The sequence below is a fragment of the Cryptomeria japonica genome, chromosome 2, assembly GCF_030272615.1.
Source record: "Cryptomeria japonica chromosome 2, Sugi_1.0, whole genome shotgun sequence".
NCBI lineage: Eukaryota > Viridiplantae > Streptophyta > Pinopsida > Cupressales > Cupressaceae > Cryptomeria > Cryptomeria japonica.
The window spans coordinates 95,075,582-95,092,899 of NC_081406.1; the positions used below are offsets into that span (position 1 = coordinate 95,075,582).

The following is a 17,318-nucleotide window of genomic DNA, read 5'->3' on the forward strand; positions in this document are numbered from 1 at the left end:
CCGGCTTGGGTGCACAGCCTTGGGAGAGGTAAACCCAACTAAAATATCTATGCCATTGATTGTTTCAAAGGCGTCCAACTTACAGTTGCTTTTGAAATCAAACAAAGCCAAATCCTTGTTGCTCCCACTATTCCTGTCGAGATTTTACCCGCGAGCTTGAACGGATTCTTTTTCAGGCGTGAGACGCAGTGGAAATTTCCACCTATAATAGTCTATCGATTAATTAAAATGAGATTTTACTAGTCCATGATCCTATATGCTACAAGTTAAATTCCAAAAGATGCCCTGTGCTGGTAATCAAAACTCAAGGTCACGAGCAGTTCCAAAACAACATAAGTTAATGAGGAAGAGTCATGTTAAATTTATAGGCAAAGAAGATACAGCAAAGTTTTTAAACTCATGATCACACAAATGAAGCGACACAACGCATTTTATAGGAAGTTTTACTGCAGCAAATAATCAACAGACAGCACAGTTACTATTCTGTTTAGATCAGAAAACAGGAAAACAGTCAAAATTTTCCCCTTCTCCCATCTCGTCAAAATGCATTTCTAAATATAACTACAACAAATTCCCAATTGAACTCTCCAAGATAGAAGAAAAGAAGTTAATCAAACTTCAATTGGCATTTGTATCCCTTTTACAGAATTGAGAATAGCAGGGCAGTTTCAACCACTACACACATTGGAAAGATTCCCTGATGCGGTGGTAAACAATTTACGTCATAATTTAGGAAGTTGACTGCAATGTGGAAGTGCTCTGACCATTTCCTACCTTATCTAGATATCCTGCCCATCTTGTGCTGCTTACCAGTTGGTACAGATCAGATTGGTATTTAGAATTAGTTCTACTCCCTTCAAACATGGCCTCAATACATTCCAACAACTCCACAACTTCTGCCATACTTGGTCGGTCTTTAGGCGAATCTTTTGAGCACAGCAAGGCTACTCGAATCAGTTGACTAAGACAAGTGCATGTAGAATCTGTAACACCTCCATTGCACAACAGCAAGCTATCATCAACCACCTCTGAAATCCTATCAGGGAAAGCCATACTAACCCACATGCGCAAGCTGAGTCCATCAACAAACATCTGGTCGGTTGGTCTCTTTCTTGTTAACATCTCCAATAGCAGAATTCCATAGCTGTAAACATCTCCCTTCGCTGAAATCCTTGCACCAACTCCATACTCTGCATTAAACCCATGTCAGTTTCCTGCTCCATCAATTAAAAATTTAAAACAGTAATAATGAAATTGAAGCAACAGGGTAAGTCACGAAAAATAAGTGTTTACCAGGGGCAATGTAGCCTAGAGCACCTTTCAGTGTTGCTGATGCTGAAAACGAATCCATAGAATTTTCAGATAGTATATGGGCGTTTCCAAAATCAGCTATATGTGCTGTCATATAGAAGTCCAGAAGTATATTGTTGGGCTTCAAATCACAGTGAACAACTTGAATTGAACAATCATGATGAAGATATGCCAAGCCACGGGCAACATCCATGGCTATCTGAACTCGTGTCTGTAAATCCATTTTACAGACACCCCCAATATTACACTTGCCGGCATCACAATGCAAATGTCTTTCCAGGCTTCCATTAGACATGAACTCAAAAACCAAACCTTTGAAGTCAAGATTAGAGCATGAAGTTATGACTTTTATTATATTTCGGTGTCTGGTTTTACCAAGCACTTGGCATTCAATGTTGAAACTTTTATGAGCTGCTTCATCCTCCAAATTGAGAGCCTTAACAGCTATCAATGTTCCATTATCCAGAACTCCTTTATATACAGAGCCAACACCACCAACTCCTAGCAAGTTGCCCTTGCCAAATCCATTAGTTGCAGTACTGAGCTCCTTATATGAGATTCTAGGATGGGGAAACTCTATTGATGGTTGTTCCATATTTCCCTTTACAAAGAAATATTTGTATAAAAGTGAAACATAGAAGCAGTATACGACTAGAAAGGAGATAACATAACTTATGTATTTAAATAGTTTATGGAAGTTCCAGGGGCCTCCAGTTGACCCTGCAGTTGCACTTGGACATGCTGGTAATGAAAATATCCATTGCCCACAGAGTCCAGGGTTTCCTCTGAATGATGACGCTGTGAGCTTTCTAAATGGTCCCGCTTTAGGAATTCCTCCTTTCAACGAATTGAATGAAACATTCAGAAAGCTAAGTGCCGTTAGATTCTGAAAAGAATCTGGTATTGTACCAGACAATTTGTTATTGGAAAGATCCATTGCATCCAGATTTCGCAGCCTGGAAATTGAATTTATAATTGGGCCTCGAAAAATGTTATGAGAGAGGTTGAGATATTCTAGTGCAATACAACTTTCAATAGCACTTGGAATGCCACCAGATAAGTGATTTCCAGATAGATCTATTCCTAGGACCATTGCCATTTTACCGATTTCAGCTGGCAGGCTTCCTTCTAGTGAATTCCAGGACAGGTTGAAGTAAAATTGTAAATTTTTAAGGCCTGCAACTTCTGTTGGTATAATTCCAGTGAGATTATTATGGGACAGGTCAAGTAATTCTAGTCTCCAACATCTGCCAAGGTCGACAGGTATCCTTCCATAAAATTGATTGTTATCAAGTTGAAGGTTCCTTAGCTGGGGAAGATTGCCAATAGTCTGAGGAATTTGTCCAGTAAGCAGGTTAAATGAGAGAGAAAGTAGCCCTAGACGCTTGCCAAGGGCACCAATCTCGCTGGGAATGGTCCCCTGCAATCAGTTTTGGCCCAGAACCAACCTCTCTAGCATGTGAAGCCTTTCTACCGTAGATGGAATAGGTCCAGTCAATGCATTACCGGCGAAGTCAATATATGTCAAGTTGGTGAGATTGCCAATTTCTTTTGGAATTCTCCCTCCTATACGGTTTTGTTGTAAGGACAATACAGAGAGTTTAATAGACAGCTTGCCAATGGAAGGGGACAAGTCCTCAGCGAGATGGTTATTGTTGCTCTTTGATACTTTTGTCCTCGATGACAAGAAAATAAAAAGGGGAAGCTGGTGTTGTTTAAGTTTCATACTTTGAGGCAAGTATATTAAGCATGTGGTTATATATTTAAAAAGCCTTTCTCACGGGCCAGTCTAGTGACACGGATACATTGATTTAGCTGACGTGTTATATGTTTAAAACGCCTTTCTCTCGAGCCAGGCTGGTGACACGAATACAGTGAATATCACTGACTTGACATTTATTGAACAGCATCTTTGGTTTATATTATGTTTAATTTGTCTACGGACTAATAGCATATTCTTCAGAATACACTTTGTGACCGACAGATTAAAAGTTCTTTGGAAGCATCGTTTTTGTGTTTCATTTTTTGAACAAGTTTGAAGTCCGTCTCAAACCCTAAAACGCCATGAGAGATGCAGCCGCCGCTGTAGCTAAGGAGCTCGAGTTAGTTTGTTCGGTTGAAAAGAATGATGCAAAAGTGGACTTAACAGTGAGTTTAATGGATTTCTGGTTAGTTTGTTTTCAGTTATCAATGAGGTTGCGTTTCACAGGTATTATTCTTGTTCATATGTTTAAAAGATTCAGATTTTTCGAATCAGGTTTTTCAGTTATGCAAAATGGAAATAAGGAAACAGACCTTGCTTTATTTTTATTTTTCATGATTGGGAAATCAAGCATCTTTAGATTATCTCTCAGTTTTCTCTTTCCGTTGCATAGTTAATCAGTTATTTGGTTTCAGTTTGCATATTCCTGTAAGATTTTGGTAACCCTATACGAGGGTTATTCGGGAAGACGTTTTGTGTTTTTGGGGAATAAAACAGTTTAAATACAGAACAGTTTATTCTGAAATGAGATAGAGGAGTGTGAATAAAGGGAAACACAAAGATTGTGTTGAAAGAAAAGAGAAAGTGCTGTGTATAAAAAGACTATCAGAGATCTTAGATAGTCGAGGGTTTTGAGAGTTTTTACTCTGTTTTGTTGCAGAGTACATGAGACTATAATGGTTGAAGTTATTTTGTTCAGAGATTGAGTTTTTCTCTCTGATAGTGTTTGATTCCTTTAAAAGAATGTTATTATTTTATGTCTATGATTCAAAGCCTTGAAGAATATTGTTGCAAAAATCTTTTAGAGAAAATCATTTGTACAGACTGATAAAATATACTCGCTCCAACCACTGATGGTTTTGTGACTGCAAAATTAAGTGCATTCATAAAATTACCAGTGACTGTAGCTCGAGTTGGAATGTTTCATTGGATAAGAAAGAGGGGTTGGTGCTCCTTGAGACCTTGTGGTTTCTAAATCTTGTGAACTGAGTTGGTGCTCTTTGAAATAATATAAGGGATCTTACCGAGTGGTTTTTCTACCCCAGGAGGGTTTTCCACTCATGAAAACTATGGTGTTATGTGCATTGTCTTGTCTCATTTTGTCTTACTGGTTTATGCTCTGATACATCATATCTTTAGCTCTTTTCATTTCATACTCTGTTTTGTTGAATTTATGTGATGCAACCTTTGAAATACTCGTTTAGATGTTTCATGTTTTTGTAAAAGATTCAATAACATTTTATTTTCTGAAAAGTTTGAATCAAGTTTTTCAGTTGGTTCTATTGTATATTTCATGCTTCGTTAAAAGTATTATATCAAGGTGTTAAGTCTCATTTGTTCAGTCTTTTCAACTTTCAGTCATCTGTGCTTATTGTGAATCAAAAATTGTCAAGTTTATAAAAGAAGTTCTTGTTAAAATTTTTACACTCTGATTCACCCCCCCCTCTCAGAGTGTCTCCACTTCCAACAGTTATAACCCAAATATAAGGTTTGCAGGGAAGAGCAATTAATAAGAGCTGCAAGAAACGGCAAAGTCCTAGAGCTGCTAAGGAAGTTCTCAGACAGTAAAAGACGTTGGAGAGAGCTCAACTTACCCAATTGGAGAGGCACCGTGCCCGTGAGATTGTTGGAACCCAGGTAAAGAAATTCCAGTTTGGAACAATTTCCTAGAGATGTCGGTATTGGCCCACTAAGCTGATTCTCACTTAGACTCAATACTTGCAAATTGGAACAATGTCCTAGAGATGATGGTATTGGTCCTCTAAGCTTATTCTCACTCAGACTCAGTTCTTCGAGATTGGAACAATTTCCTAATGCTGTTGGTATCGTCCCACTAAGCTGATTCTCCCCCAATCTCAGTACTTTCAGATTGCTAAGATTTCCTATGGAAGGGGACAAATCTTCCGCAAGATAGTTAGAATCCAAGTATAAAGTATGCAGGGAAGAGCAATTAATAAGAGCTGTAAGAAAGGAGAAAGTCCTGGAGCTGGTGAGGAAGTTAGCATTCAGATAAAGATGTCGGAGAATGCTCAACTTACCCAGTTGGAGAGGCACCGTGCCTCTGAGATTGTTGAAACCGAGGTCAAGAATTTTCAGTTTGGAACAATTTCCTAGAGACGTTGGTATTGACCCACTAAGCTGATTCTCCCAAAGACGCAGTTCTTGCAGATTGCTAAGCTTCTGGCAGAGCTCTGGAATAACACCAAAGAAAGAGTTATCAGAGAGATTTAAAGACTTTAAAAAGGAAAGATTTCCCAAGAAAGGATAAATATAACCCTCTAAATCCCTACTCCCAAGATTAATTTTAGACACTCTCATCAATTTATTGCATGAAACACCTGTCCAATTGCAGACGTTAGTGTTGGCGCTCCAAGAGAATAACGTATTGTATGGATCTAAAGTGATGCAACTCTTGAAGGCAAGGAGAGTGTGCTCATCGTTAGAGAAACCATTGTCAGTGGAAGGTGAAGAGGAGCAAAGTTGAAGATAAAAGAGAAGAAAATGGACAGCTAACGAAATCATTTTCATGGCTAACTGGTTTGTGACTGAACAATCTACAATCCCCAGGCTTCTTATGCTTTTGCTAACGCTCAATTGTGTCGCGCGGGAAAATTGTCAGACGCGTTTTTGAGGATGGATTTGATTGGGTTGTGTTGTTTTGCATGTGAACAAATGCCTCGTTTGCATGACTGTCGAATTTGCTTTTGGCCGAAAAGTCCGTCATTTTCCCCGAGATGAATTGCTTCACGCTTTCGTTTTGTGGGAAAATGACCGACTTTTGGACTCGTAGATATTCGTAGATATTTGATTAGACTAAGACTAGAGAATATTAGTTTGATTTGAATTTTTTTTTTTTGGTCGGTAATAATATTTTTAATATCATTATAAAATATATTTCTTACATTTTCAAAAATTCTGGTTTTCATATGTCCAATTAGCCCGATAATTAGGCTTACAAACTTACAAGTTCCTCACATTTCTGGCATTAACAACCAGAGCACCATCATAATAACAAAAAACCACTCACCTTACCATCTCCCTCGAAACCCATAGGATGATATATAAATCTATTACTGATAACGAACTATACTAATCAGACCCATAACAGGTTTACATTGTTAATGTTAATCTTATAATCCCTATTTGATTTCTAAAAAACAGCTTCCATTACTAATAAAAAAAGCACCCACCTATCCCCTCGCCTTCACCAACCTCCAGTCGGAAATTCGAAGGGGTTCTTCTTTTGCTGCCAATTGCCTTGGAATGTCCTTCACTTCCTCATTCCTCTGCGCTTGCCTTTAGGGTGAGCCTTTGGCCATGCTTTAACTAGGTCATTCTCTTCCATCTCGTGTTGCTGAATCAACCTCTTCAGATTCTCCCATGCTCCCGCCCTTTCCAGCACATAATCTTCTTTGTCTGCTTTCCCTATCCAGCGAACAAAGGGGACCAATCCAAACTCTTCAGCATCCTTGGCCTCTGCAAATCCTTCTGAGTAGTTGAACCCTACTCTTGGCACAACCCATTCTAGAATGGAATCGAGCCCTTCTAGCATAGCATCATAAAAAATTGACGTTGTTGCCCATTTCACCATGTCAATATCTTCTCCAAGTTCTAAGCCCCAGGCTATCACCATTGAGATGATATCTAAATTTACCTTCCAGCGAGCCACATTCTCCATAAAAAATGGGCCAACCACCTTCAGCAAAGTGTTTATCATTTCCTCCTCCTTAAATCGGAGAAGCCCTGTCATTCTATCCTTGCTCACAGCCCCTTTAAAACCTTTTTGTTGTTTTTTGGTGGTGGTTGTAAAAGTCGCTTCCATGTTGGTGGCTCCTTGCCCTTCTTCCTTCTCGGATACCTCTTCTCAATTTCTCTAAACCTTGTTTACTTCTCCACAATCGCTGCAAACACTAAAACTCTTGGTTTATAACACTCATATACCCTATTTATGAGCGTTGCACGCCATCCATCTGATAATGCCTTCGCACGTTTGCCTCTTGAAAAGCCCTATCAAACGCATTTAAACTCCACTTACTCCATCCAACTACTGATGTTATTTCAAGTGTGTCGAGGAGTCGCGCATCATTATTGCTACTCTCCCGATTGGCCGCCATTTTGAGCTTTACTTTTTGTGATTTTGTTGGAACTGCAGAGCTTCCCCCGTGCAAGCTTTCTCTTCGGCCTTTTCACACACAGAGTCTCATTTGGAATTGACACCATCCCACTGACACCACTCCTCCCAACCCCTCTCACCAATCATTATCGTGTCATCTCTCCCAAAAGTGATAATCCTTGAAAGTCGTCCACTTTCGATACATCTTCGGCTTCGAAAGACAAGGCCCATTTGGATAAATTGTCCGCAGTTTGATTGCTCACCCTTCTAATATGACTGATTTTGAATTTTTCAAAATAATTAAGTTCTAATATTACTGCTAAGAGACCTTGAAGATGCCAAGCACTTATCTCCCCATTCATAATTGCTTGAATTGTGATTAAGGAATCCCCTTCTAAATGAAGGTTTCTAACCCCTTCTTTTTTTGCTAATTATATACCCAATAGCGCTGCTTGGGCTTTTGCCTCATTGTTGGTGCTCTTCCGAAGCCTTTTAGCTCCATATTTTAAAAGATCTCCATTGTCATCCCATAATGCAAATCCAGCCCCTGCTAGCTGACCAGATTGTTGCGCTGCTCCATCAAAATTTACTTTAACCCATCCCTTCTCTGGTGGTTTCCATTGGACCTTCTCCACGTTTCCCTTTTTACCCTTACTCATTGATGTTGATCCATGTCTAATTTTGATTCTTGGCCATGCTTTTTGGATATTTCTGTCCATTAAGGAGAAGGAGTTGGATAATGAGGAGGATTATGAAGCTGACGATCCTACCACCTCTTTAACAGCTCTGTTGATTTTAGATAACAATCTTCTCTCATCCTCTATCTTGTCTTGAAATATTCTTCGATTTTGTTCCTTCCATATCTCCCATACAACTATAGATGGGCTAGTTTTCCAAACACATTAGAGGGTTGACCTCCTTGGTTGTCTTGGCCAGCTCTCAAAAACCTCTTTTAAGGAGCATTGAAGTGGTCCCTGCCAGTTTAGGTTCCTCTGAAGTTTAAACCAGCATGTCTGTGCTGCTACACAAGTTAAGAGCAAATGGTCCACTAATTCTTCCGACTGATTGCACATAACACACTTTGATGGTCCCACCAAGCCAAGCCTCTTCCTTCTTTCACTTGTTAAAATTCTACCTTTCGCCGCTAACCAAGCGAACTTACCTACTTTTGGGAGACATTCTTTACTCTAGAAAAGGGCCCATGTTTTTTAAGGAGCCTCCTCCCTACCTTCTATAAGTTGATAGCCCAGTTTGACTGAATAGTTACCATCCTTAGCCCCACACCAAATCACCTTATCTTTCTTACCTATGAGGAAAACCTTCCTCTGATTCAACACATGTCTAAGTCTTTGTTGCTCTTGAGCAGACATGCCTATTGTAGACAAATCTTTCCAATGACATTCTTTTCCTAAGTCACCCTCAGAACTATGCATGTAATCCTTAACTTTATCACCCCATAATTGCACTAGCACTTCCTTTGCCTCTATGAAGTCTTCCAGCTCTCTCAGTGCAGGTAGGCCTGCCCAAGAATCCTCCTAGAATTTGGCCTTAGCCCCATTCCCAATCTGCCATGTTAGATGGTCTGTTACTACCTTTCGACTCTCCAAGATGAAGTTCCAAATTGCTGACCCTTTGGGGGGGTTACGGATTGTGAAGATTCTGTGATCCTCTGTTAAATCTAGATACTTTGCTCTCAACACTTTTACCCACATCTGATTTGAGTTTGAGTAAATATTCCATACCAGTTTTGCACCTAAGGTGTTGTTCATTTTTTGCCAATCCCTCGGACAACACCTCCTCTTTCCTTGGCTTGACAAATTTTGTCCCATGCCAAAAGTAGTATTTTTTCTTGATCATTTGCCCCATTCCAAAAAAATTTCCTCATCTTTTGTTGGATTGAATTGATGACCTTTTTCGGGATTTTAAGGCACATCATAGAATAAATTGGGATGGCTAACACAACTGTTTTCAGCATTAAAATTTTGTCCGTTGAAGATAGCCATCTGCTTTTCCACCCCTCCATTTTATTGATGTAGCTATCGATTAGTTTTTTCCACAACTTCGACCTATTTGCTCCACCAAAGAAGGGTATTCCTAAGTATTTGCCCGGCAAGGACCCCACTTTCATTCCCATAATTCTGCATATTTCCCTTTGCTTGCAAGGTTTACAGTTGAAGAAAAAAATCTCAGACTTATGCCAATTAACTTTTTGGCCTGAGGCTGCTTCGTAGATATCAAGGGTTTCTTTCATTACCCTTCCTTCCCTAGCCGACGCATCTCCTGCTAGGAAGGTGTCATCTGCAAATTGTAAATGTGTTAAGGGGTTTACTCCTACCGCTATTTGGACCCCCTTCCAAACACCTAATTCCTATGTTTTAGAGATTAGACACTCGAGCACTTCTGCCATAATTATGAATAAGAACAGTGAGAGAGGATCTCCTTGCCTTAAAGCTTTTTTAGATTCGAAAAAACCTTGGGGGCTACCATTTACAAGGACTGAGAATCTTGGGGAGCTAATGCAACTTTTGACCCAGGCGATCCAAACATCGTTGAAACCAAACCTATGAAGGACTTTTATAAGAAAGTCTCGATTAACCTCATCATAGGCTTTCTTGATGTCAACCTTAACCATCATCTTCTCTGACCTTGTTGTCCGTATGGAGTGAACAGCTTCATGGGCTAGTATAATACCTTCAAAGATAGACCTACATGGTGCGAAACCACTTTGTTCGTTTGAGATCACTAGGTCCAAGATTGGTTTTAATCTATTGGAGATGACTTTTGCAATGATTTTATAAATGGAGTTGCAGAGCGATATTGGGCGAAAGTCATCAAAAGAATTAATTTCCGCCTTCTTTGGAATCAAAGCAATGAAGGTGTTGTTGAAATCTTTTAAAATGAAGCCTCCCCTCCTGGATTCCTCTACAACTTCATGGATGTCTTCAGCCAACATGTCCCAAAACTTTTGAAAGAACAGAGCTAGAAAACCATCCAGCCCAGGTGATTTTTCTGCACCTAAGCTAAAGACGACCTTTTTAACCTCTTCCATTGAAACCTGCTCCATTAATCTTTTGTTGTGATCTTCCATTATGCATGGGGGAATGACCTCTAGAATGTGAGGCATATTTTCTTCCTGATTGTCCATCCTGTTGAAAATCTCAGTGAAATGCTCAATTGCTGCCTGATTAATTTGTTTTTATTATGTGATTGTGTTTCCATCTCTGTTTTTTATTGAGAAGATCTTGTTGTGAGCTCTTTTTACTTTAACTGAGGTATAGAAGAATTTTGTGTTTTTGTCGCCATCCTTCAACCAAGTTTCTCTGGATTTTTGTCTCCAATAAATCTCCTCCCTAGCTAAAACCTCCACATATTTGATACTGAGTGTTTTTTCCCGTTTAAATAGGTTTTCATCCAACCCATTGTTTATAGTTTGCTCATGTAAGAATTTTAGGTCTTTCTCTAAATCAATCTTGTCTTTGAAGATATTTCTAAAAGTTTCTCTGTTCCACTGCTTAAGTTGATCCTTTACATACTGAAGTTTTTTGAAAAAAGTGAAAGCTTTATTACCTGGATTTTTTGGCTTGTGTTGCCACCATTTTTCTATGAGATTTTTGATGTTGCCATCCCGAAGCCACGTTGCCTCAAATTTAAAAGGGCACCTCTCTGGAGCACTGTCATCCTGCAACCTTAGACAAATGGGATAATGGTCTGATCCTGTAAAAAGTAATATCTCTGCATCGCTGGTCTAGTGGCACTCCGACCAATCTCTTGCTATTAAAAACCTATCTAATTTTCAGCGATATTTAGGAATCCACTCCTCCAATTGGTCCATGTGAATTCTCCCGTTTTAAAAGGGATTTCAATTAAACCTAAACTTGTAACAAAGGAGTTGAAATCTCTTTGGCTCTGCCTATTCCAACCCACGCCCCCCCTTTTTGTCTGAAGGCCTGATTAGTGCGTTGAAATCTCCTCCCAGTATGAAAACATTCTCCTTGTCAGTACTCAATATTTTAGATATCTCACTCCATACTTGATTTTTCAAATTTGTGTTGATAGGCCCATATATGTTGAAGAGGAAGAAACTTGTCTGTAATTGCATTGATTTAATTTTCAGCCATTTCCACCAGCGAGTGGCCCTAACAATAGTCATCTCAACAACTGAACCCTTCCAAAGCACGGCTAGACCTCCAGAAGTGCCTTGTGCTCCCACCAGACTACAATTCCATGATTGAAATTTCCTAGAAAACAAACTAAAATCCTCCTCTTTGATCTTTGTTTCTTGTAAGAGAAAGATGTCCGGTCTCACTTGATCAATACATCGCTTGATCAAGTGAATCTTGTCAGGGGCATTGCAGCCCCTGACATTCCACGAGAGGGTCTTCATTGCCCTTGGGAAAAGGCATAGCCTCTTCCCGATCTCAATTTGCTTTGGCGTGTTGCATTGCCCGCCAATTCCAGTTTGAATTTCTGTGACTTAAGAACTCTTTTCTTTTTCTCCCCAACTTTAGCTTTGGTTTGTAGGGACAGAGTGGTTTCCAAAGATCACCTCTCTAGCACTCCTTCTTCTACTGCCAAACCCAGTTCATCCTCTTCATCCTGAAATCCTGAAGATTCATAGTCGTAATCTGATCCAGAATAATTTCCTCCACTATCATCTACCCCTTCAAAAGAGTTGTTTAGATTTCTGATTAGGGATATTTGGATATCCTTAAATATTGGTTCTTCCCCTGGTGGGTCTGTACTTCTTCTTGTCTTTTCTGAGTTGCACATAGATTGCATTTTTTCCAAATTTGTTTCAATCTCCTAATTGGATCAGACTATGTTGTCCTCCATAAAGTTCACTACATTGAGGGAGAGATTAGTCGTCTTTTTCCCTTGTTGTGGAGTCTTGTCATCTACCTTACACATTTGGGAGGCTGATGTGTTCTCCTCTTGTAGAGGGGCCTTATTTTCCTGAGGGTGGTGTTTGCTACCCTCCTCTCCTGAGGTCATCTCCCTCCAATCACCTTCCTGAGTATCATTTCCTACCAAACTTCCTGCCCTTCCAGTGTTAAGGAGGAAACATTCTTCTCTGTCTATCTCTGAGTCCTTATTTCTGTTAAAATGAACTAAAGATTGAGCCTCTGCCATAAAAGTCTCACCAATGATTGTCTTTTGATATTCTTCTATGACCATCTGTGTCCCTTCTGCATCCTTTCCATTATTTTTTGCAAGTGAGTTTATCTCCCAATCCTTTTCATTCCACTGACTTTCACCATGATATCCTTCAGTCATTCTAATAATCTCCTTTTCCAGATGTTGCATTTTTTCTTTTCCTTTTGTTTCTGGATTGCAAAAACCCAGGGGATGAATTTTGTTGGAGCATTTCGCACAAGATTCCATTTCTTCCTCTAACTTAATCTTTTGTTTCCAAATCCCCATCCTTGTTTTAATCTCTAATGTGTCTAGTAGGTTATGAACTTTCTGCTAGTTTACACATATTCTAGAAATCATGCTGAAATCTGATGGGTCAACAAGCTCTTGTGCCTTTACAAACTCCCCCAAATGGTTACCTATTTGTTTCAGGGTTTCCGCATCCTTATACTCTTGGGGTAGCCCCGGAAGCTTAATCCAAATGAGGGTTTTTTATATTGTGGCTTCGTAAGGATTAAAGTTTGGGGACCAGGCTGAAATGTTTAATCCTTTTCCTTCAATAAAAAAGGGGCCATTATCTAAAATCCAATCTCTATCCTAAACTGATGGGCAGACTACTAAATAATAACCATTGGCCAATGTTTTTAGGTCCATGCCTTCCCCCTAGGTTTTATCACACCAGTTCCTAAATTTGGTGAGGGCCGGCCATTTCCCTACCCATTTAACGAAAAGGCCTTTGTTTGTAAGAAAGCTGAGAGAGTCTTTCCAGGCATCATTTGAAAGCTCAACTATCATAACTCTATTAATTTCAGCATTAGGGTTTACCTTTAGGGCCTTCGCCGCTTCTGTGGATATCTTTGGCCGCCAAAACTTCTCCTGCACCATCCTAAAGTCCACTTTTGGACTAGTTCTGAAATCACGATATCCATGAAATAAACTTGCCTTTTGTTTCCAAGGTGATTTGGAACCCTCTTCTTGCCTTCGGTTCCAGGGCTTGACATTCCCCAGAGCCTTCCATGCCCAAGAGCCTTGTCGCTAGAATTGTCGGCCAAATGCCTTCCATCCGTGGCCGTGGTTTCTCTTGAAAGGCCATCTCCTCTCTATGTTGTTTTTGTAAGTAAAACCCTCATGCCTCCTAAAGCCCGTGACCCTGCTCCGCTCCGCCCTGCTCTCCATTTTTTATCTTTTTTGAAAGCAACTTTTTTGTTAGTGGTAGTTTGAATGCAACGTTTCAAGAGGTAGGGTTTAGTGGAGAGGCAGGTTTAATAGTTTTCTATTTGTGTTTATAATATTCAATTTTGTCACATATTTATATTGAAGGTGTCATTATATGAAATGTATCAGTTAACTCCAAAGAATGTTGGCTATGTCATTACTCCTGCGTCAGAAAGGCTTTACCAATGATTTTATTCTAACACGTCACCCCTACACATTGGGTGGAAAAAAGTTTCGTGTATAAAATATATATTTATGACCATTTCTTACTTATTTCGTAGGAAGAGAGTTTATTAATGGGGTTAAAATTTATATAACCGTCTTGCATGGAACTCAAGTAAATAGTTAATTTTTAATGTGTTATTATATATTATTTATGTTTAAATATTATTTTAAACTTGTAGAATATTGTATACAAGTCTTGTATATATATATATATATATATATATATATATATATATATATATATATATATATATATATATATATATATATATATATATATTTATTTTTAACAAGTAAATTATTATTTTTTGATTTAGAAAATAAGGATTACATTTAAAACATGGAATATAGTTGTCCAATATCCACCCAATCTAAAACAGTCACAACACAAAATGCCCACCACCTGCCCAAGCTCTTTTATACCATACATTTTCCAAAGGACAAAATTTTGTAGATTACATCCATGATTAATAGAGACCATAAACCAAAATGGTGACCTGATACTATGACATTATGCATACTAACACTACCAAACCCCTATACCTATATAGACATGGAAATTATCAAAAACTATGAACGCTACAAAATTGTGGGCAAAGTCATGCACAAAAACCGACTCCATCCTTGCAAAGACAATGATCACTTGGCTCCTTGTTGCTTCGACTTCCCTGGTCCATTGTCTTGGAGTGATCTTCTAAACTAAAGCTTGGACCTCGGTCACCTTGTCTCCTTTTCTCCTCCTGAAGCTACTGTTGCTCAATCTCCTTTTGCCAAACAAATTATTTTAGGCCTTTCCAACCGATTAGGGCTTCCTCTCACTATTCCTCTCTGTTCATCCCATCCTTCCAAAGAATGAAGGGCTTGAATTCTTCACTCTCTTCTCTGGTACAAATGCCCTCACTCACATTCTTCAGCAGGCCCTTCCCTAGAACAACCTTCGCTAGCAGAGATCAGTCCAAAGAGATAAATCTATGAAACATAGGCTCGAAGCATCCACTCAACCTCCTCCTTAGTGCCCAATTCCAAAACATAGGTTGCCATCATAAACACAACATCAACATTAGTCAGAAACCTAAATTCTGATTTCATATACTCTTCTCCTAGTAATATATCTAAAATTTGGATGAAAATGGGCCCCCATGCTTAAAATTTTTGCACAGACGGTTCTTCAAAATCTTGCCCAAAAAGGCCAACTATTGTTTAGATGATGAGAGTGTGAAGTTTGCCTGCATGATCACCCTCTTGTAATAGTTTTCCAACTTTGAAATACCCTCTCTTTCACTCTTTTCTAGCTCACTTTGGAAATGGGAAATAACCTAGAGTGTCCTTTTATCCCACACCACCTGTTTTGGCCACTCACAATTATCATTCCCACACAAATGTCAACATGCTATCCTCCTCATGCGACAACTTAGTGCCTTGGAAATCTTCCCAAATCTCCCTCCCTTGCATTACATTTAATGATGCACCTACTTTAGATAGTGTGTCCGCCACTATATTGCCCTCTCGCAAAGTGCGAGATATGAAAAAAGTTTTCAAATTCTTTTAATAATATTGCTATAAATTTATTCAATTTCCATGATGTCACTTTCCCTTTGATGAGAACATTTACAATAATCAACGAGTCCCCTTCAAGGTGCAACTTTGAAACATTCAATCTTTTGGCGATCTGAACACCCCACAATGCTCCTTGGGCCTCAGCTTCATCATTAGTCCCTTTTGGAAGCCATCTCGCACTGAGGGAAAGAATGTTGCCCTTCCAATTGCATGCTACATATCCAGCTCCTGATGGACCTATATTCCTTTTTTATGCACCATCAAAGTTGATTTTTATCTATCCTTGGTTCAGTTTAAGCCACTTGACTTTGGTTATGTCTTGACCATTTGGATCAACCCAAGAGAGCCCATTAACAATCCTATAATTAAGTAAATCATTATTGAGATCATTTTTTGAATAAGTTATGTAGTGTTTTGGATGAATCAGAATTCATTTTTTGTTGCATGATATGGTAAGATATTTTACATTTATTACAAATTATAGTTCAATTTTATTATATTTTCTAATTTTTAATATTGAGATTATCTTTTTAATATATTATTTATATTTTTTAAGTACATAAGTTATTAATATTCCAATTATAATAAATAAAAAAATAGTTTTACTCTTTTATTTAATTATTGATGCAAGGCAAAAGGGGCACAAGGCACAAACACAAATTCAAACGTTAATAGATTAGTTTCAACCAAAACTAAACACAAATGAACTCAAAAACCTTAAGATGCATACCAAGAGAGATATAAAGCAAACAATGAAAAGCATACATAAACGAAAGAGAGAAATAAGACTCCCCAAGATGCTCCCAAAGAGGCTCATAGATGTTCCTCCCTTGTTCTTCTCCTCTCCAATATCAAAAAGGGTGATTGTAAGTAGCTCTCAGTTTTTAGCACAAAACCATGGATGGCATGAAGATTTGAAAGTGGTTGGAAGATGAAAACAAATGCTAATGCAAGTGTAAATGATTTTCTATGAGAAACCTCCTAATTAATGTCTATGCGAATCTTAGTATAATAACAATGCAAAAATGCTTCCTCCTTTTATTGAGAAATGAGGTCCTTTTATAGGGAAAAATGTTGATTGAATGGCCAAGATTGAGTGAACTTGTGAAGGGCTAGGATTGATGGGTTTGTGATCCATGTGATGGCTTTCAGCCCAATCCCATGATGACAAGTGTCAACATGAGATGGCTTGAGAGGAGAGGGAAGAAGCATTTAATGCCTGAGGAGACATGAGGGTTACCCTAGGAGGGTTTGGTTAGGCTTGAGTTAGTGGTTAAATCTTTAATCCAAGGGTAATGCTTTTATCCAATGGATAAACTCTTGTGTACGAGTAAATGGAGATAACCATGGTCAAAGCAATGAATGCTTGAAGAGACCCATGAGTTAAATGAGGGTTGAGTTAGAGGGAATGTCTCTAATCATGTGGGTAAGTTGAGTTAACCCTTAATGGTTATGTAAGAGCCATAAAGGCTTTAAAAGACTTTGGGGGTTAACTTGTTGAAGAATAAAAACCTTTAATGCATTTCAAAGACTTTGAGGCATTTTTTAGAAGTGACCTTTGTTTGGGAATGTGCAAATGATTAGAGAGGGGGATTAGGCTAGTTAGACCTGGGAGTTAGAAGAATTTAGAAGGAAGTTAGTGGGCAAGTGGGTTTGGTGGGTGAGAGAAAATAGGATTTTATTTAGAAATAAAATCTATTTATTTGTGCAACTTGCATTTGCAGGAGAATGCAAGTGTGGTGGGATTTTTAAATAATTTTGATTTATTTAAAAGGGCAATTT

General features: G+C 38.7%; 1 protein-coding gene across 1 annotated transcript; it reads right to left on the minus strand.

Moving 5' to 3' along the window:
• Positions 1 to 398: 398 nt before the first annotated feature.
• Positions 399 to 5,841, minus strand: LOC131056844 (receptor kinase-like protein Xa21). The gene is made up of 4 exons (XM_059212897.1): positions 4,731 to 5,841; positions 2,786 to 3,038; positions 1,294 to 2,731; positions 399 to 1,190 (listed from the first exon to the last, which is right to left on the minus strand). The coding sequence occupies exons 1-4, from the start codon at positions 5,819 to 5,821 to the stop codon at positions 730 to 732; spliced, it is 3,243 nt and encodes a 1,080-aa protein (XP_059068880.1). The 5' UTR covers positions 5,822 to 5,841; the 3' UTR covers positions 399 to 729.
• Between the last annotated feature and the right edge of the window lie 11,477 nt (positions 5,842 to 17,318).